The 22,807-nt window shown below is 38.1% G+C and overlaps 1 protein-coding gene across 1 annotated transcript in view; it reads left to right on the plus strand.

Moving 5' to 3' along the window:
- The window catches only part of TTC21B (tetratricopeptide repeat domain 21B), an 85,113-nt gene that overhangs the window by 53,011 nt on the left and 9,295 nt on the right, over positions 1 to 22,807 (plus strand). The window contains exons 23-26 of the mRNA XM_060152734.1: positions 15,505 to 15,655; positions 15,847 to 16,008; positions 18,091 to 18,286; positions 22,162 to 22,386. Of these exons, the coding sequence (XP_060008717.1) occupies positions 15,505 to 15,655; positions 15,847 to 16,008; positions 18,091 to 18,286; positions 22,162 to 22,386 (734 nt within the window). The remainder of the gene's footprint in view (positions 1 to 15,504; positions 15,656 to 15,846; positions 16,009 to 18,090; positions 18,287 to 22,161; positions 22,387 to 22,807) is intronic.

Here is a 22,807-nt window from a genome sequence, read left to right on the forward strand (position 1 = left end):
TTTATGACCTTTAAATGTCAGAGTGTTGTAGACACCATTTCTCAAACGTTTTCCCCTTTAATACCTTCACTGCTCTAGGTGACTTCATCCAGGCCCCCGGCTTTAGGTCCAGTCCCGACTCATCTACACCACTGCCTATTTGCATTCCCACTCAGCTGCCTAGGAGGCTCTCCAGCTTAACCTGTCCAAAACACAATACTGGATCTTTTCCTTCCCTCCAGATCTACTCCTTCTCTTTTTCTCATTTCAGTAAATGGCATTACCATTTATCCATTTACGCCAGTCCCAAACCTTCTAGTTACCTTTGTCTCATCTCTCTTCTCATATACCACGTCCAGTCTGTCAGCAAATCCCTGTTAGCTCTACCTTCAAAATATGTCTAGAATCCCATCACTTTTACCACCTCTACTGCTGCCACCCTGGTCATTTCTCACACGGATTACTGCAGTATTCTCACAACTCACCTCTGTTTCTACGCCTTGCCTCCAAATAGTTTAGAAATGCTTTCAGCTGAAAGTAGTGGTTATCCTCCCCCCCATACTCTAGTGGCCTAAGTAATTATGGCTTTTATTTTTCTCTTACGTTAAAAGTATATTGTGCTGGGAATGGCCCAGAGATTCCACAGTATCATCAGGAAGTCTGAGTCCTTCTGTCTTTTTCTTCTACCATCATTAGCCAAACTTCCATTTTAAGTATCACGTCCAAGATGACCACTGCAGCTCTAGGCATTGATGTTCCTGGATGGGGAAGGTGGAGGTGGGCCAAAGGGCATACCTCCTCAGTGAGTCATCTTTTCTTTCTTTAAAAAAAAAAAAAAAAACCTTTCTAGAAGCACCTCTGTAGCTGCAAAACAGAGTGGGAAATGTCATCTTCTAGCTGAACACAGTGCCACGTAGAATAAAATCAGAACTCTGATAGTGAAAAAGGAAGGGATAGTAGATATTAGGTAAGCAACAGCCCAGGCAGGTTAGTTCTTTGAGACTCTCCAGTTGCTGTTCCCTCTTCCTGGAGTATGTTCTGCTTTATTCCACTCAGAACTTTGCTCTCATGCTGCCTCTTCCTGAGGGTGCCCTTCCCCAGCCATCCTATGTCAATAACACCTCATTGCCCTCCATCCTCTTATCCTGTTCTCAGTCCTTTGTTTTATATTGCATTTGTAAAACAAAGCAAAACAAAAATTGTAAATAATAGATCATAAGCATCTAGTGGCCAGGAACTGGGTCTTCACTGCTATGAAGATGTAGAACAGTATCTGGCTGAGTATAAATATTGGATGAATAGAAGAGTGGGAGGAGAAAAGGAAAGAAGGGAGATGGGGTAAAGGGGGAAGGGAAGGGAATGTATGTTACTTATGTGTCAAAGTACTGGCTGAGAAGAGTTTGCGATCTCAGAGGAAGTCCTCGAGCTGTCGTTCAGTTCTTCCGACCCCTATGCCTTGTCTCAGGATGCTGCCATGGGCAGTCAGAGCTGCCTGGGTGGGGCAGCGTGCACACAGAGGTGGGCATGCCTCAAGGAGGGCAGCTCAGAGAACCAGATACACTCGACTTGTTCCGCTTACTAATGCTGTCACTTGCTGAAGGTTTGAATTTATAGAACAGTCCCTTCTGCTTACAAATAAAACATTCCTAATTCCTAGTTAGGGCAAAGATTAGAAGGAAAAAATCTTGTTCTTATGGTGATGTCAACACTTTTAATTTCTTATTATTTTTATCATCTTTTAAGATTGTCTCCCACCTTTGGACTTCCTCAGGTCATGTCATTTCTCACACTGTCTGCTCCAGCTCATATTCAGATGTTACTTGAAAGAGTGCTCTTAATTCCTTTAACTTCTTACCTTTTCTGCTTACTCCAAGTCTAAAATATGGGCCATCCTCCCACTTCATTTGCCCAAGCCTTACTCATACTTCCTTCAGGCCTAAGTTGTCTTCCTGCTATGGCTTCTCTCTTGGTTTCTATACTCTGTTTTGTCTTTTTTTCCTTCTCTGAACTACTGTTTAAGGTAATGCATGTAATATTTTCATTCTGACTATCTCAAGCTGTTCCCGTATTGCAGCATTTCCCTCTGAGTCAGTGATCCAACCTGGTTTCTTTAAAAAACAGACCTCTTTCCTTGTGAATATGTTTAAGCCATTGGTGGCAACAGTGCCCTCGCATGTAAGATTTGAAGAAGCCCCTCATCTGTCACGTGACTTTTGTATCACCCAGGTTACTTGGCCCCAGCACTTTTTCCAAATACATAATAGTGGTGCTCTGGACTGTCTACTTAAAAACAAATATAAAGTGAATTATTTATTTATAAATTCAGTAGAACGACCCTAGTACTCCAGAAATACCAAACAACATACAACCACCAGCATCCAGGTACATAGATGGTGCAGAGTAATTGTTTACTGGTTGAATGGCTCAATGAATGACTGTGAAATATCAAGTTGTTTAAAAATACAAAGTTTTAAGTAAATTTTTATTGTCTATGTGATATTTTGTTTTTAATCTTGCATTCTATGCTTTATTCCTAATAGGATTTTATAAACTTATCCACTAGTCAATTATTCTAAAATCTGTGCATCTATACTTACTTTGTCATGTGTTATATAGGTCATCCTCAGTAGCACATCTTATACTTTAAGGCTGTGTTTGAGCTTACTTCAGAAATGTACTGTCTAATTTGACTTAACCTAGCTAGTAGAAAATTCTCCATATAGATCTAATTATTGCTCTCTTGACAGATTACAAACCTTTTCTCTCTCAGAATCTCCAAATCATCCTGAGTTCTCCCCTTCCCTCACACTAATTGGTTAACAAGTCCTATCAGTTCTCTCTGCTGAATAGCTATCACATCCTGTCCATCTTCTCCTAGCCCACCACTCTAATGAAGAACTTTATTACCTCTCACCCGGACTAGTGCAGTTTCCCAGCTGATCTTCCAGCCTCTTGTCTCTTGCTGTGTTCCAGGCCATTGTAGGAACTATCGTATTAATTCTAAAAAAATCGAAAACTAGCCCTCTGCTTAAAATTTAGGATGACTTTCCAGGGTAAAGTCTAAACTACAGCATTATTTTGATAATAATACACCCCAGGATTACCCTTCCATCCGTATTTCTTATCCCTCTTCCTCTACTTCAGCATCTAGCACTCTCCATGCTCTTCTCAGCCCTGTCTTTGCACATGCCACCTGCCCTTGGAATGCCTTTGTCTGCCTAACAAGACTCAAAGTCTGATCCTCTGTGAAACCTCTTCTGCCTCCCCCAGGCAAAGTTAGGAATTCTGTGCATTGTAATTCCATAGCACTTCATGCCTAATCACATCACATTATGGTTTTCTCACTGTTCATTAATAAACATGAACTAACTTTTCAGAATATAATACATTTTAGCTTTCGACAGATTTCTTAAGTGCAGAAATTTGCTTCTGTCAGATTTCATGGTTAACCAAAAGACAAGTTAATGTAATCTAACCTATCATCAGTGGTAATTATAACTTCAACTAATAATGAATGCATTTCAGTAATATTGTAAGGTGATAATTATTCAAGAAACTGGCCTCCCAAGGTTGACTTTAGATAATATCAGTGATATTATATATCACACACATTAGCAAAATCATACAAACAATTGGGGGCCAGAAATTTCAACCTTTACTTCCTGTCTAATCCAATTTAGCTTCTAGATTCTGTGGCTTCATTATAGGGTAGTCATCCTAGTTCTTAACAAAATATGTGGCATTATAGGTATTACTATTGACGTTTATAGTTTTAAAGCTCTTTCATGCTTTTATTTGGTTTCCATGGCACTCTGAAGGTCAATATTATAATCCTGTTTTAAGAAAGTAAGTGATTCTAGACTCAGAGAATTTGAGTAATGTGCTGGAATTCGCATAAAAGATAAGACCAGTATTTGAATCCTCTTTCTGAAGCCATACTCTGATCGCACTCCTCTTTTTAGTGATACCAGAAGGCAGACAGAACTACATTTTGAAACCCAAGATTATGGGTCAAGAAAGGCAAATGGTGGGGGGGGAGCGATCAAGATGGTGGAGTAGTAGAATGTGAAGCTCATCTCCTCCCACGAATGCATCAAAAAGACCTCTACATGTGGAATGATTCTCACTGAATATCTACTGCATGCTAGCAGAAGACCTCAGACCTCTGAAAGGGCAAGAAAATCTCCACATAACCGGGTAGGACAAAATTAAAAAGGAAGAAAAAAGAAAGTGAGAAGGGAATTGGGGATGGGACCTGCTCCCCTGGGAGGGAGCTATGAAAGAGGAAAGGTTCCTGCACCCAGGGAAGTCCCCTGATGGGGAGATCATTCTGAGCCTCAGAGGAGAATGCAGCAGCCGGTTTGCAGCAGCTAGAATGGAGAGAGACCTGCACAGATGGTCAGTGCCACCACTCTGCACTCCCCAGCCTGAAATACACATCTGCTGGTGCTGGTGGGGGCTGGGTGCGGAACCTCAGGCTTCGGAGATCAGACCCAGGGAGAGGACTGGGGTGGGCTGCATGGAAGCTCCCTGGACAGGCTGGAGTCTGGTGCAGCTGCACCCGCGGGTGTACGCACAGGAAGCCTGGGCTGCCTTAGAGGCCAGGCGCTGTTGTGTGGGTGGTGCGCAAGGGGAGGGGTGGGGCCCGCCATTACAGCTTTTTTTCCTGTGTGAGCTCTCAGGTGGCAAGACACAGCCTGCATGAGCTCCAAAAGCAATTGTGAGCCACCACTGTCCCCTAGGCTTCAGGACCAACTGTGAGCCACCACTGCCCCTGTACTTTAGGTGTGGTCTCAAGCCACCAACTCCACCCTGCTGGACTCCAGGGGCAGTCGTGAGCCACCTCTGCTCCGTTGTGTGCTCCAGGGATGCACCTGAGCTGCCACCACGGCTGAAAACCCCACAGCCCAGGCACCAGCTGCTGCATCTGTGCACCCCCTTCAAGGGGATAATGACCAGCACATACTGAGGAAAGCGGCGACAGGCATCCATACTAAAAACAGCCCTTGCACCAAAAATATTAAACCCACACGAGCTACACAGGGATGCTCCCACATATAAATAGCCCTCCAAGACCACAATAGACAACTGCTTCTCCTAAACTCACAGAATAAGAGAAATATAAATAAAATGAAGAAGCAGAGGAACCACTCCCAGTTAAAATACCAAGAGAATTCCCCTGAAAGAACAAACAATGAAGCAGATCTCTTCAGTCTAATAGACACCAGTTTCAAAAAGGAGATAATGAAAATACTGAAGGAATTAAGAAAGGCTGTCGAAAGAAATGCAGAGTACTGTAAAAAGGAACTAGAAGCTATAAAGAGGAACCAAGAAAAATTAGAAAACTCATTTGTCAAGACAAAGACTGAACTAAAGGCAGTGAATAGCAGAAGAAATAATGCAGAAGAATGAATAAGTGACCTGGAAGACAGAGTAATGGAAATCACCCAATCAGGACAGAAGACAGAAAGCCAAATGAAAAAAAATGAAAACAATATAAGAGATCTATGGGATAATATAAACCATGCAAATTTATGCATAATAGGGATTCCAGGAGGGGAAGGAAGAGAACAGGGGATGGAAAATGCATTTGAAGAAATTATGGCAGAAAACTTCCCAAACCTAAAGAAGGAAACAGATAACCCAGTACAGGAAGCACAGAGGTAGAAAATCATCCACACATAAATATGACATCAAAACCAGCAATCATGAGAAGAGGAGAGTACAAATACAGGATACTGAAAATGCATTTAAAATTAAAAGACCAGCAACTTAAAGCAATCTTATTTATACATAGACTGCTATATCAAAACCTCATGATAGGGACTTCCCTGTGCAGGGGAAGTTGCCTTCCAATGCAGGGGGTGCAGGTTTGATCCCTGGTCGGGGAGCTGAGATCCCAGATGCCTTGGGGCCAAAAGATCAAAATATAAAACAGAAGCAATGTAACAAAATTCAATAAAGACTTTAAAATTGGTCCACATCAAAAAATCTTTAAAGAAAAATAAAAACACTTCATGGTAACCACATACTGAAAATCTACAATAGATACACACAAAAGAAAAAGGAATCCAAACACAGCACTAAAGTTAGTCATCAAATCACAAGAGAAGAGAACAAAAGAGGAAGGGAAGAAAAAAAGACCTACAAAAACAAATCCAAACCAGTTAACAAAATGGTAACAGGACATATATATCGATAATTACCTTAAATGTAAATGAAAGACATAGACTGGCTGAATGTGTACAAAAACAAGACCTGTATATATATGCTGTCTACAAGAGACCCACTTCAGATCTAGAGACACATACAGACTGAAAGTGAGGGGATGGAAGAAGGTATTCCATGCAAATGGAAATTTAAAGAAAGCTGGAGTAGCAATACTCATATCAGACAAAATAGACTTTAAAATAAAGACTGTTACAAGAGACAGAGAAGGACATTACATAATGATCAAGGGATCAATCCAAGAAAAAGATGCAACAATTTTAAATATATATGCACCCACCATAGAAGCACCGCAATATATAAGGCAAATAGTAACAGCCATAAAAGGAGAAATCGACAGTAACACAATAATAGTGGGGGACTTTAACACCCAACTTTCATCAGTGGACAGATCATCCAGACCAAAAAATCAACAAGGAAACACAGGCCTTAAATGACACATTAGACCAGGTGAACTTATATTTATAGAGCATTACATCCAAAAGCAGCAGAATACATATTCTTCTCAAGTGCACATGGAACATTCTCCAGGACTGATCACATGCTGGGCCTCAAAGCAAGCCGCGGTTAATTTAAGAAAATGGAAATCATATCAAGCATCTTTTCAACCACAATGCTATGAGATTAGAAATCAACTACAAGAAAAAACTGTAAAAAACAAAAACACATGGAGCTTAAACAATATGCTACTAAAGAAGCAGTGGATCACTGAAGAAATCAAAGAGGAAATCAAGAAATACCTAGAGACAAATGTCGACAAAAGCACAATGATCCAAAACTTATGGGACACAGAAAAAGCAGTTCTAAGAGGGAAGTTATAGCAATGCAAGCTTACCTCAGGAAACAAGAAAAAGCTCAAATAAACAACCTAACCTTACATCTAAAGCAACTAGAGAAAGAAGAGCAAACAAAACCTAAAGTTAGTAGAAGGAAAGAAATCATAAAGATCAGAGCAGAAATAAATAAAATAGAGTTGAAGAAAACAATAGAAAAGATCAATGAAACTAAAAGATGGTTCTCTGAAAAGATAAACAAAATTGATAAACCTTTAGCCAGACTCATTAAGAAAAAAAGGGAGAGGGTGCAAATCAATAAAATTAGAAATGAAAAAGGAGAAATTACAACAGACACCATAGAAATACAAAGGATCATTAGAGACACTACAAGCAACTATATGCCAACAAAATGGACAACCTGGAAGAAATGATAAACTCTTAGAAAGATACAATCCCCCAATACTGAATCAGGAAGAAATTGCAAATATGAATAGACCAATCACAAGTACTGAAATTTAAGTTGTGATCAAAAAACTTCCAACAAACAAAAGTGCAGGACCAGATGGCTTCACAGGTGAATTCTATCAAACATTTAGAGAAGACTTAACACCTGTCCTTCTGAAAGTATTCCAAAATACTGCAGAGGAAGGAATGCTCCCAAACTCATTTTATGAGGCTGCCATCATCCTGATACCAAAACCAGACAAAGATACTAGAAAAAAAAGAAAACTGCAGGCCAGTATTAGTGATGAACACAGATGCAAAAACACTTAACAAAATACTAGCAAACCAAATCCAAGAATATATTAAAAGGATCATGCACTATGATCAAGTGGGATTTATCGCAGGGATGCAAGCATTTTTCAGTGTCCGCAAATCAGTCAGCATGATAAACCATGTCAACAAACAAGAATAAAAACCATATCATCATCTCAATAAATGCAGAAAAAGCTTTTGACAAAATTCAACACCAATGTATGATAAAAACTCTCCAGAAAGTGGGAATAGAGGGAACATACCTCAACATAATAAAGGCCATATATGACAGACCTACAGCTAACATCATACTCAACGTTGAAAAGCTGGAAGCATTTCCTCTAAGATCAGGAACAAGATAAGGATGTCCTCTCTTGCCACTTTTATTCAACATAGTTTTGGAAGTCCTAGCCGTGGCAATCAGAGAAGCAAATTGGAAAAGAAGGAAAACTCACTGTTTCCAGATGACATGATACTCTACCTAGAAAATTCTAAAGATGCCACCAGAAAACTACTGGAATCCATCAATGAATTCAGTTGCAGGATACAAAATTAATACACAGAAACCTCTTGCATTCCTATACACTAACAACGAAAGATCAAAGAGAAATTGAAGAAACAATCCCATTTACCTTCACATCAAAAATAATAAAATACTCAGGAATAGACCTACCTAAGAAGACAAAACACCTGTAATTCTGAAAACTATAAGACACCAATGAAAGAAATCAATGATGACACAAACAGATGGAAAGATACAACATATTCTTGGATTGGAAGGATCACAATATTGTCACAATGACTATACTCCCCAAGGCAGTCGACAGATTCACTGCAATCCCTAGCAGATTACCAATGGCATTTTTCACAGACCTAGAACAAAACATTTTAAATTTGTATGGAGACACAAAAGACCCCAAATAGCCAAAGTAATCTTCAGAAAGAAAAATGGAGCTGGAGGAATCAGGCTCCCTGGCTTCAGACTATTCTACAAAGCTACAGTCATCAAGACAGTTTGGTACTGGCACAGAAACAGAGATATAGATCAATGGATCAGGATAGAAAGCCCAGAGATAAAACCATGCACCTATGGTCAATTAATCTTATGACAAAAGAGGCAAGACTGTACAATGGTGAAAAGACATCTCTTTAGTAAATTGTGCTGGGAAAACTGGACAGTTACATGTAAAAGAATGAACTTAGAACATTCTTTAACGCCCTGTTCTTTACATCTTTATTGGAGTATAATTGCTTTACAATGGTGTGTGTGTTTCTGCTTTATAACAAAGTGAATCAGTTATACATATGCATATGTCCCCATATCTCTTCTCTCTTGTGTCTCCCTCCTTCCCACCCTCCCTATCCCACCCCTCTAGGTCGTTACAAAGCACCAAGCTGATCTCCCAGTGCTATGCGGCTGCTTCCCACTAGCTATTTTACATTTGGTAGTGTATATATGTCCATGCCACTCTCTCACTTTGTCCCAGTGTACTCTTCCCCCTCCCCGTATCCTCAAGTCCATTCTCTAGTAGGTCTGTGTTTTTACTGCCATCTTGCCCCTAGGTTCTTCATGACCGTTTTGTTTTTTTTTTTAGATTCCATATATATGTGTTAGCATACGGTATTTGTTTTTCTCTTTCTGACTTACTTCACTCTGTATGACAGACTCTAGGTCCATCCACTTCACTACAAATAACTCAATTTCGTTTCTTTTTATGGCTGAGTAATATTCCATTGTATATATGTGCCACATCTTCTTTATCCATTCATCTGTTGGTGGACACTTAGGTTGCTTCCTTGTCCTGGCTGTTTTAAATAGAGCTTCAATGAACATTTTGGTACATGTAATACCCTTTTGAAAAATAAACTTAAAATGTATTAAAGACCTAAATGTTAAGGCCTGATGCTATAAAACTCTTCAAAGAAAACAAGCAGAACACTCTTCAGCATAAATATGAGCAATATCTTTTTCATTCACCTCCTAGAGTAATGAAAATAAAAATAAGTAAATGGGACCTAATTAAATTCAAAAGCTGTTGCACAGCAAAGGAAACCATAAACAAAACAAAAAGACAACCCACAGAATGAGAGAAGATATTTGCAAATGATGTGACTAACAAGGGATTAATCTCCACACCTCATGCAGCTCAATAGCAAAAAAACAAACAACCCAATCAAAAAATTGGGCAGAAGACCTAAATAGACATTTCTCCGAAGAAGACATACAGATTGCCAACAAACACATAAAAAGATGATCAACATCACTAATTATTAGAGAAATGCAAATCAAAACTACAATGAGGTATCACCTCACACCAGTCAGAATGGCCATCATCAAAAAGTCTGTAAACCATAAATGCTGGAGAGGGTGTGGAGGAAAGGGAACCCTCCTGCACTGTTGGTGGCAATGTAAATTGATACAGTCACTATGGAGAATAGTATGGAGGTTCCTTAAAAAACTAAAAATAGAGCTACCATATACATGATCTGGCAATCCCACTCCTGGGCATATATCCAGAGAAAACCATAATTCAAAAAGATACATGCTTCCCAATGTTCACTGCAGCACTGTTTACAGTAGCCAACACATGGAAGCAACCTAAACATCCATCAACAGATGAATGGATAAAGAAGATGTAGTACATATATCCAATGGAATATTACTCAGCCAATAAAAAGAACAAAGTAATGCCATTTGCAGCAACATGGATGGACCTGGAGATTATCATATTAAGTAAGTCAAACAGACAAATATGATGTCACTGTATGCGGAATCCAAAAAAATGATACAAATGAACTTATTTACAAAGCAGAAACAGACTCACAGACTTAGAAAACAAACTTATGGTTACCAAAGGGGAAAGGTTGGGGGGAAGGGATAAATTGGGAGTTTGGGATTGATACATACACACTACTATATTTAAAATAGATAAGGACCTACTGTATAGCACAGGGAACTCTGCTCAGTATTCTCTAATAACCTAAATGGGAAAAGATACATGTGTATGTGTAACTGAATCACTTTGCTGAACACTTGACTGTACTCCAATATAAAATAAAAAATATATATATAAGAACAGCTTTATTGATATGTAAAAAAAAAAATTTCTCAGACAAGCAAAAACTAAAAGAATACAGCAATACTAAACCTATCCTTAAGGAAATATTGAAAAGTCTTCTCTAAATAGAAAAGAAGTAAGAATATATAGGAAAGAGAAAATCACAGTTGGAAAGCAAATCACCTGAATAAGCCAGTACACAGATTTAAAAAAAAAATCAGAAAATTTCTGTGAAAGTGATAACCACAATGAACAGCAAAAGGAAGAACATGAAGATGTAAAAAGATGGGTGAGAAGAGTAAGAAAAAGTGGATTTTTTTTTTCATTTCCTAGAATGTGTTTGAGCGTATATGACTACCAGTCTAAGGCAAGTAGATATAGGATGGGGTTCACATACTTGAAAAACAAGGTAACCACAAGTCAAAAACATACACTAGATTCACAGAAACCAAAAAGAACATAAGTATAATACAAAAGAAAATAATCAAACCACAAAAGGAAAAACAACAACAAAAAAAAGCGACCAAGCAGAAATATAAAATCAACGGGAAAACAAGGTTAAAATGCAATAAATACATATCTATCAATAACTACTTTAAATGTCAATGGAGTAAATGCTCCAATCGAGAGACACAGTAGCAGATTGGATAAAGAAAACAAGAGCCCACAATATGCTGCCTACAAGAGACCCACTTTAGGGCAAAGGACACACATAGATTGAAAGTGAATGGATGGGAAAAGATATTTCATGCAAATGCAAATAAAAAGAAATCAGGAGTTTCATTGCTCATATCAGACAAAATAGACATTAGAACAAAGACCATAAAGATAGATAAAGAAGGACACTATATAATGATAAAAGGAACAATACAAGAGGAGGATTTTATACTCATCAACATATATGTACTTAATATAGGAGCACCCAAATACATAAAACATACTAAAGGGAGAAATTGACAAGAATACAATAATAGTAGGAGACATTTACACCCCACTCACATCAATGGACAGGTCTTCTGGACAGAAAATCACTAAGGCAACAGATCCTAAGTGATATAGTCAAACAGTCAGACTTACTTGATATGTTCAGGACATTACATCCAAAAAAACAATACACATTCTTCTCAAGTGCACGTGGAACATTCTCTAGGATTGACCACACACTAGGGCACAAGACAGGCCTCAACAAATTTAAGAGTATAGAAATTATCTCAAGCACCTTTTCTGACAACAATGGCATAAAACTAGAAATCAACCACAGAAAAAGAAATGAGAAAAAAATGATTTCATGGAGACTAAACAACATGCTGCTAAAAAACCAATGGGTAAACAATGAAATCAAAGAGGAAATTAAAAAATACCTGGAGACAAATGACAATGAAAACACAACCATACAAAATCTATGGTGTATGGCAAAAGCATTTCTTAGAGGGAAGGTTATAGCAATATAGGCCTTCCTCAAAAGACAAGAAAAATCTTAAACAGCCGAATCTACCACTTAAAAGAATTAGAAAAAGAAGAACAAACAAAACCTGAACTCAGCAGAAGGAAGGAAATAATAAAGATCATAAAGGAAATAAGATAGAGATTAAAGAGATAGAAAATATCAGTAAAACCAAGAGCTGGTTCTTTGAAAGGGTAAAGCTTCTGCACAGGAAAGGAAACCATAAACAAAATAAAAGGACAGCCCACAGAAAGGGGGAAAATATTTGCAAATGATACAACTAACAAGGGCTTAATTTCCAAAATTTACAAACAGCTCATACAACTCAACAATAAAAATACAACCCAATTGAAAAATGGATAGAAGACCTAAATACACATTTTTCCAAAGAATAAATACAAATAGTCAGTAGCCACATGAAAAAATGTTCAACATCGCTAATTATTAGAGAAATGCAAATCAAAACTACAATGAAGTACCACCTCACACTGGTCAGAATGTCCATCATTAAGAAATCTATAAATAACAAATGCTGAAGAGGATGTGGAGAAAAGGGAACCCTCCTGCACTTTTGGTGGGAATGTAAGTTGGTACAGACACTACGGAAAACAGTATGGAGGTTCCTGAGAAAATTAAAAATAGAATTACATTTTATGATCCAGCAATCCCACTCCTGGGTATATATCCAGACAAAACTCTAATCCAAAAAGAAACATGCACCCCTGTGTTCATAGCAGCACTATTCACAGTAGCCAAAACATGGAAACAATTTAAATGTCCATTGATAGAGGAATGGATAAAGAAGATATGGTACATATATACAATGGAATACTACTCAGCCATAAAAAATGAAATAATGCCATTTGCAGCAACAGGGATGCAACTAGAGATTATCAGCGAAGTAAGTCAGAAAGAGAAAGACAAATACCATATAATACCACTTATATGTGGAATCTAAAATATGACTCAAACGAAACTATCTACAAAACAGACTCAAGGACATAGAGAACAGATTTGTGGTTGCCATGGCGGAGGGGGCTGGAGGAGGGATGGAGTGGGAGGTTGGGGTCAGCAGAGGTAAGCTATTATATGTGGACTAAATAAACAGCAGTGTCCTACTGTATAGCACAAAGAACTATATTTAATATCCTGTGATTAATCACAATGGAAAAGAATATTTTAAAAAGTATATATATATATATATATGTGTGTAACTGAATCACTTTTCTGTACAGCAGAAATTCACACAACATTGTAAATCAACTATATACATCAACAAAAACTTTTTAAAAGGCAAATGATGATGTCAACCTGGATTATTTTGACATCATGTAAAAGAATAGATGCAAAGCTTACAGAGGTTCCTTTTTTAATGATATTTTGCTAAAACATATGTAAAATTTGCCATGTTAGCCATTCTTAAGTGTATTGTTCAGTGGCATTAAGTACATTCACATTTTTGTGTAACCATCACCATGATCCATCTCAAGAGCTTTTTCATCATTCCAAACTGAAATTCTGTACACTAACTCACCATTCCCTGTAGGCCCTGGCAACCACCAGCTACTTTCTGCCTCTATGAATTTGATTCCTCTAGATACCTTATACAAGTGGAATCATACAGTATTGTCCTTTTTTGTCTGGCTTATTTCACTTCATATAATGTCTTCAAGGGTTATCCATGTTGTAGCGTGTCAGAATTTCCTTTTCAAGTTGAATAATATGCCATTATATGTATATATCATGTTTTGTTTATCCATGCGTCCATTGGTGGACATTTGGGTTGTTTCCACCTTTGGCTACTGTGAATAATGCTGCTGTGAACACTGGTATACAAATATTTGATTAGGTGCCTGCTTTCAGTTCTTGGGGGTATATACCCAGAAGTGGAAGTGCTTCTCTTTTGGTATATGGTATCTTCTCTTTTCTTGGAAAATAGAAACAGGATAAATTTTGGTATATTGTATACCAAATTTATATTATATGGTATCTTCTTTTTTCTTGGAAAAAAGTATCTTCTCTTTTCTTGGAAAATAGAAACAGGATAAATTTCTTTTAAAAGTTTTTGTTAGTGTGTGTGTTTATGGAATTCACCCTATCAAAGTGAATCAAATAGCTTATATAAATAAGGATTTTTATAAATTCCCTACTGTGAGTCCTGTGCTAATTGAAACTTGTGAGCCCAACTATTAATACATAAAAAACACAACTATAGAGAAATAAAATGTGAGCCATCAATATAATAGAATATTGTGCAGTCACTAAAGAGTTTTTGAAGTCCATTTAATGACAATTGGGAAATGTTTACTATATAATGTTGAATCAAAATCAGAACCCCAAGTGTGACTCCAACTTTGTATACATGTAAGCAACATATTTCACTGTTTACATTTAAATATTTATAGATTGATTTTTACTCATAAATATATGACAGGAAACGTACCAAAATGTGGTAATCTCTAGTTGGTGGGAATATGAGTGATTTTTTTTCCTCCTTTATACTTTTCTGTACTTTTCCAAATTTTCTAAAGTGTCCATACATTATTTTCACTATCTTAAAATGTATTAACATGATTCTCAAAATTTAGTATCTTAGTGATGAGAAAGAACTGAATAGAATTAGAAGAAGCCATTCTAGAAACCTGCCAGGAAATGATACCTGGGACTAAATAACTAGTTCTTTTTCCTTAGAAGATAATATAGGATTAAAATACTGGGACTAGTATGTTAAGGTTATAATATGGTAAGCTGGTATCGAGTGTGTTAGGTACATGTACACCTTAAGGCAAGTCTGCAGTAAAATTATTGCCCACCCTAAACATTATCATCAATGTGTACTGTTCTCACCCGCTTCCTAGCTGCAGTAAGTAGGGAAGCAGGTCTCAGAGGTAGACTTCTGTGCAATCAAATTGATCCTCCTGAATTTTACATTTAAGAGTCTAGATTATACAGAGGCTGTTTCTAGGTTTTGGTCCCAGGAATGACAATTGAAAAGTAAGACACAACAAATGTACATTTTTATAGATTTGCCTATATTGAACATTCTCTCACTGTGACCAGACCAACCCATCCCTTATCATTTGATAAATCATCCATTGTCTGTACAGTCTCTTTAGAGGCTCAAAACCTCTAAGGCACTAAATTTAAATTTATATTTAAATTGCACTTCATTTGAAGCAAAGTATACTTTAATGAAGAAGGATTTTAACCATCAAAGCAAAAGCTATAAAATGTCCATAACTGAAATGTTCTTTGTTTCTAGATAATTATATGACCTTATCTCGTTTAATTGATCTCCTAAGAAGATGTGGAAAACTTGAGGATGTTCCAAGATTTTTCTTAATGGCTGAGAAACGTAACTCCAGAGCAAAACTGGAGCCAGGATTTCAGTACTGTAAAGGATTATATCTTTGGTAAATTTATTGGCAAATAAATTCTACATAATAGGTTGTTTTCCTCATTGTGACTAAAGTAGAATACACTTTGAATTTTTAAAATTCTGTATTTTAAAATATAATAGTTTTATTTACAAAACAAATTATAAACGACTTAAAGTTTGTAGTTAGTGATTGCAATAAGTAATTTTTTTTAAACATCTAACAAGGTATACTGGAGAACCAAATGATGCCCTTCGACATTTTAATAAGGCTCGGAAAGACAGTGACTGGGGCCAAAATGCCCTTTATAATATGATAGAAATCTGTTTGAATCCAGATAATGAAACTATTGGAGGTGAAGTATTTGAAAATCTGGATGGAGACCTGGGGTGAGTAGTATTTGACAAGTTACTCTTTTTTCCAGAAACACTGGTTGGGGATAATCAAGGATATCTTATAAAAGAGAACTAAATTCCAGGATAGCACTAATGGCAGTTTAGCGAATAAATCATAGCTGGGAATAACTGTTCTCTGAAACAAGCATGACATACTTTTAGAAGGTTTTCTAAATCAGAACAGACATGCTATTGAAGACACTCCCCTAATTGCTCTGTGGAAAATAGAATGAATCGTAGTGTGATTACCTTGGCAAAAATTGTCCGCATAATAATAATAGTAACTTCTTAACAGACGGCTCTCTGCCAGATCTTGGCTGTATACTGTATATGCATTGCCTTATTTATTCCCTTTAACAACGTGTGAAAAAGCTCCAAGTTAACCTAACGTGATGGAGTTAGAAAATGGTGGAGGCAAGATTTAGACTGAGTCCTCCCTGGCCTCAGAGCGCCAGCTGTTGGCCACTGTGGTGCACTGCGGGTAAGTGGTTATACTTCTGTCAGGCTACACTTGTTGCTCGCCCTCTCCTCAGGGTCAGGGAAGGCAGGGTGGGGAGTGTATAAGGGTGTAAGGGGAGTAGGAGAGGTCATTTCTGCCCCCAGGAGCATGCATGCAATTTACCTGGTCGGCAAGGCAGCGTCTGAAGCCATTCAGTCTTGCAACAAAACAGAAGTGAGTTAAATTGTTATTAAGTGTTGTAGGAATTCATAGAAAACATAGTGCAGAGCAGTCAGGGGAAGCTGCATAGAGGAGTGGGAGAAATGAAAACCTGACTGCTGAGAGGTTTCAGTGGCAGTCCTGAAGGCTTGGATTACAGAGACCATTGAAAGATTTAGAGCGGGGGAGAGGCATTTTTAATTTTTGTTTGTTTTAGAAAGGGTAAGGAAACATTCTGTTTTGCAACTATAGGCTGTCCCCATGGAAATCTTCAGCAATAGGTTGAAAACACCAAATTTGGAATATAGAACTCAGAAGGGAGGTCACAGCTTGAGATACAGATTTGGAGGATAGGTGCTCAGAGTGGGTAGTTGGAACCCCATGAATGGCCTCTTTTCGAGTAGAATGTAGTGACGGAAGTCTGAGAACTAAATTTGGGGTGTGCTAACATTTAAGGAGATTGGAGGAAGGGAGGTAAGGATAGGGCAATGACTGGTGGAAAGAGAAGGAAAACTGTAATCTTACAGAAGAAACAAAAGGAGGGGAGCTTGAAAGAAGATTACCAACAGTGTAAAATGTTTTAGAGAAGGTAAAAGCCTGAGAAGAAGATCAATAGCTTTAGTGATTAGGCTTTAAGAATTTAATTTCCTTTCATTAATAGACTTATTTATACATTATATCTGGGTGTGGGTATGTATATAAGAAAATTGCTATTACACATTCAAATTATTGCACTTAAAATTTATAATCTCTTGACAAGTAAAGAATTTCTTTTCTGAGAACCTAATAGGCACCTTGGGTGAGGAACATTAGTATACTTTATATGTCTGGCAAACTTAGATTCAAATCTGTTAGCTATGTGATCTTTGGCAAATTACTTTATCTGTTGGAGCCTTGGTTTTCTCATATGTAAAATGGATTCAGCATACACTGAATGAAATAACACAGTGCTTGGCACATAGGAAGTGCTTTAACAAAGTTAGTTACTTTCTGCTCACTCCTTTTTTTTAATTAATTATTTTTTAATTGAAGTATATAGTTGATTTACAGTATTTTATAGTCTCCCTTCTTTCTTTCGTTTTCTGAGTAGGTATGCTATTTGATAATTGTATAATTCTACTTACCCTGAATTCTAGTTTTATATTAGCTAAAACGAACACATTTACCACAGGTGGACGGTATCCAATCTTTGTTTTCAGTCTAAAGTGAATAAATGTTTAATGGTGTTTTATTGAAGCTATGTTAGTTTTGTTTTTAAAACTGTAACTGTGCTTTACTTTGTATTAGAAGAGAATGAGTGACATTCTTCAGTAGGATTACTTTTAAATTGGTGAGAAAAATAGAAACCAATGTACCTTAATCTCAATGAATTTTACTTAATGAGTGATAGACACAGATTTATTTTGTATTGTATACAGTAATTCAACTGAGAAGCAAGAGTCTGTGCAGTTAGCAGTGAGAACAGCAGAAAAGCTCCTTAAGGAACTAAAACCTCAGACTGTTCAGGGTCACGTGCAGCTTCGCATAATGGAAAACTGTTGCCTAATGGCTACCAAACAGAAATCTAATGTCGAGCAGGCGTTGAATACCTTCACTGAAATAGCAACGTCGGAGGTTAGTAGATTTTCTTTTTCAACTTCATGTTAGCTTTCCTTGGTGGTGTTGAAATATGTACTTTAATTAGTTATTTGTTTTCTGAAGATTGACTTCATTATTTACTGTTATTAAAAATTAGATATATAGTTTGGTATGATGTTACATCATGTACCTTTGTTTTCAGGGGAGACATTATTACATGTTGACGTGTTGTTATGTTTATCTCTATTAGAACAGTGAGTTCTAGAGAAGGGAAATTCTGCAAGAGGGCATAAATTAATTCTCAAGGGAATGGCTTTATCCTCTGTGTTGTTAAGTGTAGCCTAGGTTAACTTACTAAGTGAAAACAAACACCTGGCTGCCTTGATATCTCACCTTTTCACTTATGTGAACTTGAAATTTTTCCAGCTCTAGAGCTAAGTGAGATCAGTACTGACAGCTTATAATTCAGTCATGCAGATAATGATGTTGTTCTTTAGTGACACTGAAATCACCCCCTGTGATAATAATAATAAATATTAAATAATAATAAATTATTTTATTACTATTAGATCAAAGGCTTTCTCCTCTTTTCAGCCCATTCAGATCCACTGCCCTTCTCACCCTCTGGGCCTTTCATTTCTCCTTCCCTCACACAGTGCTGTAATTCTCCAATTACTTGTTATTAAGGAAGGAATTCTAGGTACCCATCCCATCAACAGTTGGTAGTAGCTAGTTCTAAGCATGCACTTGGGATTTCATGTTCTTCTACTCACTGGTGTTGTAAGCCGTGGGAGACTCATGTGGGGCCTCTCACAGGATGTACAGAATTTTGCTGTGTTTTCTTGTGGTTCAGAGGTCACAGCAGCAGCAGTAAATGACCAAAACCTCCTACAGTGACCCCTCCCCCCTGCCTCCCAGGACCCTGGAGGGCTTTGGAAAACCTGCAACTGCTGTTGTTGCTTGGGTGCAAGTATCCATGGTGGCACTTGACCGCCACTGTAAGCCGCCCTGGGGACAAAACAGCAAGGCAGCAGCTGCCCAGTTCCATCCTCGAGCAGAGCCCCTCTGCTGACATTGAAGCAGTGCTCAGTTGAATTGACTGCAGCAGCAGATGGATGACAGCAGCTGACAGAACCAGAAATAGGACTGTCCTGTAAGTCTAAGAAAATCTGTAAGACATGATAAAGCACCATTGCAAGTAAGGTGTCATAGCTCCCTAACGTTGGGAAGTAACGTTCTATCATGTAAGGAGAGTTTAAACTGTGAGGTTTGAGAGAGAACACTAACAGCAGTAAGTGACATCACAGCTGTTTCCTAGAGAGACTGTGCTAGTTCTTTGTTTTGCTGAGACTACATTATTTTTCTTACCATTCTTACATATGTGATTAGTAATATACGGTGCTCAAATCTGTTTACTGGCCATACCGTCCAAAGACTGATGTATGAATTGAAGTTTAGTAAGTGAATTTTATCTTGCCTTTTTCTCTTTTAACTCACAGCCTGCATATATTAAATATAATGAATATTCATTAAGTAACCAGTGGGTGCTGAGCATAGTCGGAATCACAAAGATAAACCACATATAGACCCTTTCTTCAAGTTTCTCGTAGTCTAGGGAAGATGAGACACAGATACTGAGTGTAATGCAAAGCAATATCTGTTACGTTCTGTCCTAAAGTTGCAAATAACAGTGCTGTAGGACAGGGGCTCCCAACCCCCAGGACGCGGACCGTCCGGGGCCTGTTAGGAACCGGACCAGCCAGCAGGAGGGGAGCAGCGGGCAAGCGCGGGAAGCTTCATCTGCTGCTCCCCGTGGCTCGCGTTACTGCCTGAACCATCCCCCCGCCTGCCCCCCGCCCGTGGAAGAATTGACTTCCACGAAACTGGTCCCTGGTGCCAAAAAGGTTGGGGACCACTGCTGTAGGAGATAGTATAAGGAGAGCTGAGAGACCCCTTCCATGGAAGAAGGTATGATTTAAGAAGAACCAGGGTAAATTGCATTTTCACAGGCAGCGTTGGAGGAAGTGCATTCTAAGTTAAGGGGAAAATGTGAACAAAGGCAGGGAGGCATCGAAGCACAGGGTAGATTCACAGCACTATGTGGCCTTCAGATTGACTGAAAAATGACAGGAAGACATGGGAGGAACCAGTGGAAGAAGCATTAAACCCAATCTAAAATGTTTCCCCTTCCTTTCTTCCCCTCACCTTGAACCATAAAGGTACACTGTTTATAATAGAGCTGTATTGTCTTTTGTGATGTAAAGGTGCTGCAGTTCAGAGTGACAGAGAGAGAAAAGCTGGCTGAACATCTTAGGATGTCTGCACCAGAAAAGGCATCATGGGCCTAGTGCAGGGGCTAGAATGCAAGTCTGCAGTTTTAGAAACCATTCTTCAGTTCACTCAGGAGTGATTTCAAGCTGTGAGGAATTGATTCATTCTGATCAAACTCAAAGTGTGTGATTTTTAAATCAGAGTTTATTTTTAAAGGTATAGTGTGGGATATTTTTAGTATGTGAATAGGTCTGGACATTTTTCCAGGACCCTTCTCTTCTTGGGCTGTCCTAGGATCTGGCTGACAAATGCATAGTAGGTCTGTATTTTCTTTCCTTTCTAGCCCTCCTGGGATGGGGGATACTGTTCAATAATTAATAATATCCCACACGTCTTCAAAATCTACTACCAAATGGGTTGTATTTGGCATTCAAATAAAAAACTTTCTGCCATTCCTTAATCAGGAGAACAAATTACATATTGGGAGTTTATTGATAGACATAAAATTAGACCCAAGGAAGTTTTATATTCCTACAAACCATGTTCATCAGACTCTAGTGAATTGCCCTTCTCTATTCCAGGGTTATTTCTGACTTCCAACCATGATCAGTGTTGGACATTGAACTTTTTAACACTCTGCTCTCCTTTTGTTCGTTATTAGTTACTGAAAACTTGCTATCTTACAGTGCACCTTTATTATAGTCATGATATAATTTCTACATCACAGTTTCTCATCTTTTATTTATATTTTAAATGGAAGTCTTTCTCTTTATAAAAGCATCACGGTCCCTCTGCTGAAATTTGAGAAGCACTTTATCTTTGTCAGATTCATACACATAACTGCATAGGTATGTTAGTTTTCTGGATAGACCGCTAATGGTCTCCATGTTATACCAATTCTTAATAGCTCCTTGGTTTCGCAGAGTGACATTTTCTGACTCTGAGCTCTAAAAGAATATCATCTTTTATAGTTACTATCAAGGAGCTGCAGACTCCAAATCTAAAAGCATATTTTAAGGCATGAGTTTATTTCATATAGTTTCCAAATGATTAATTACTTGCATGCCTTATTTATAACATTTCATTAACCAAACATTATTGGGAGAAGAGGCTTTTGAATAAAATGGAAAGGGAGGAGGAAAAGAGCAGTAGAAGTCAGTATAGATAAGGAATATCATTTGCAGGTAAATCATTCTGTTAGTCCTGTTTTATAGGTGAAAGAACTAAGGAGCCAGAATGCTGAATCTGAAACATAAATGTTCAATTAGGACTACAGTGAGATAGAATTTTATTTTTTCTGTTTCGGTACAAAACTGAAACAGTCTCATTAAAGAACAAGTTTTCCTAATTGTCTGGAATTGCGTGGTTACTGCACCTGCATTCTTACTGAACTACCTGGACCAGCCTGAGGTTACTGGTAGCCTGAGGTTACTGGATGTGTTACATAATGACCATATCACAGTATTTAAGTGAAGCCAGCAATAGAATCCACAGGCCGGTCCTTATATTATGTAGCACTTGCTACTTTCCATGTGTTTTTCTTTTTCACATTTATGTTTTCTTTTTCACATTTATGTTATGTTTTCTTTTTCACATTTATGTTTGTGTATCTGGGGGTCTCAACTCTTGTTTCCTTATAGAAGGATCATATTCCAGCACTTTTGGGAATGGCAACAGCTTATATGATCTTGAAACAAACTCCACGAGCCCGAAACCAGCTGAAAAGGATTGCAAAAATGAACTGGAATCCTATTGATGCTGAGGACTTTGAGAGGAGTTGGCTGCTGCTTGCTGACATTTATATTCAATCAGCAAAGTACGACATGGCAGAAGAGCTGTTAAAAAGGTGCCTGCGTCATAACAGGGTAGGTGACTGAGGAGTGAAAAATAATTGGTAGCCTTTGTTGTATAAGCTTTCTATATAGGTTTTTTTTTTTTTTTTTTTTTTTTTTGCGCGGTACGCGAGCCTCTCACTGTCGTGGCCTCTCCCGTTGCGGAGCACAGGCTCCGGACGCGCAGGCTCAGCGGCCATGGCTCACGGGCCCAGCCGCTCCGCGGCATGTGGGATCTTCCCGGACCGGGGCACGAACCCGTGTCCCCTGCATCGGCAGGCGGACTCTCAACCACTGCGCCACCAGGGAAGCCCTCTATATAGGTTTTTATAGAGTGTTGGTCCATTTCTAGGGATTTCTGTGTGTTTTTAGAGAATTAAATGTTTGTTTTTACCACAATCAGGAAATAAACATTAGTAATAAAAAAGAAGCCATTTGCCCTTGAAAATAAAGA

This window comes from Lagenorhynchus albirostris, chromosome 6, assembly GCF_949774975.1.
Source record: "Lagenorhynchus albirostris chromosome 6, mLagAlb1.1, whole genome shotgun sequence".
NCBI classification, from domain to species: Eukaryota; Metazoa; Chordata; class Mammalia; order Artiodactyla; family Delphinidae; genus Lagenorhynchus; species Lagenorhynchus albirostris.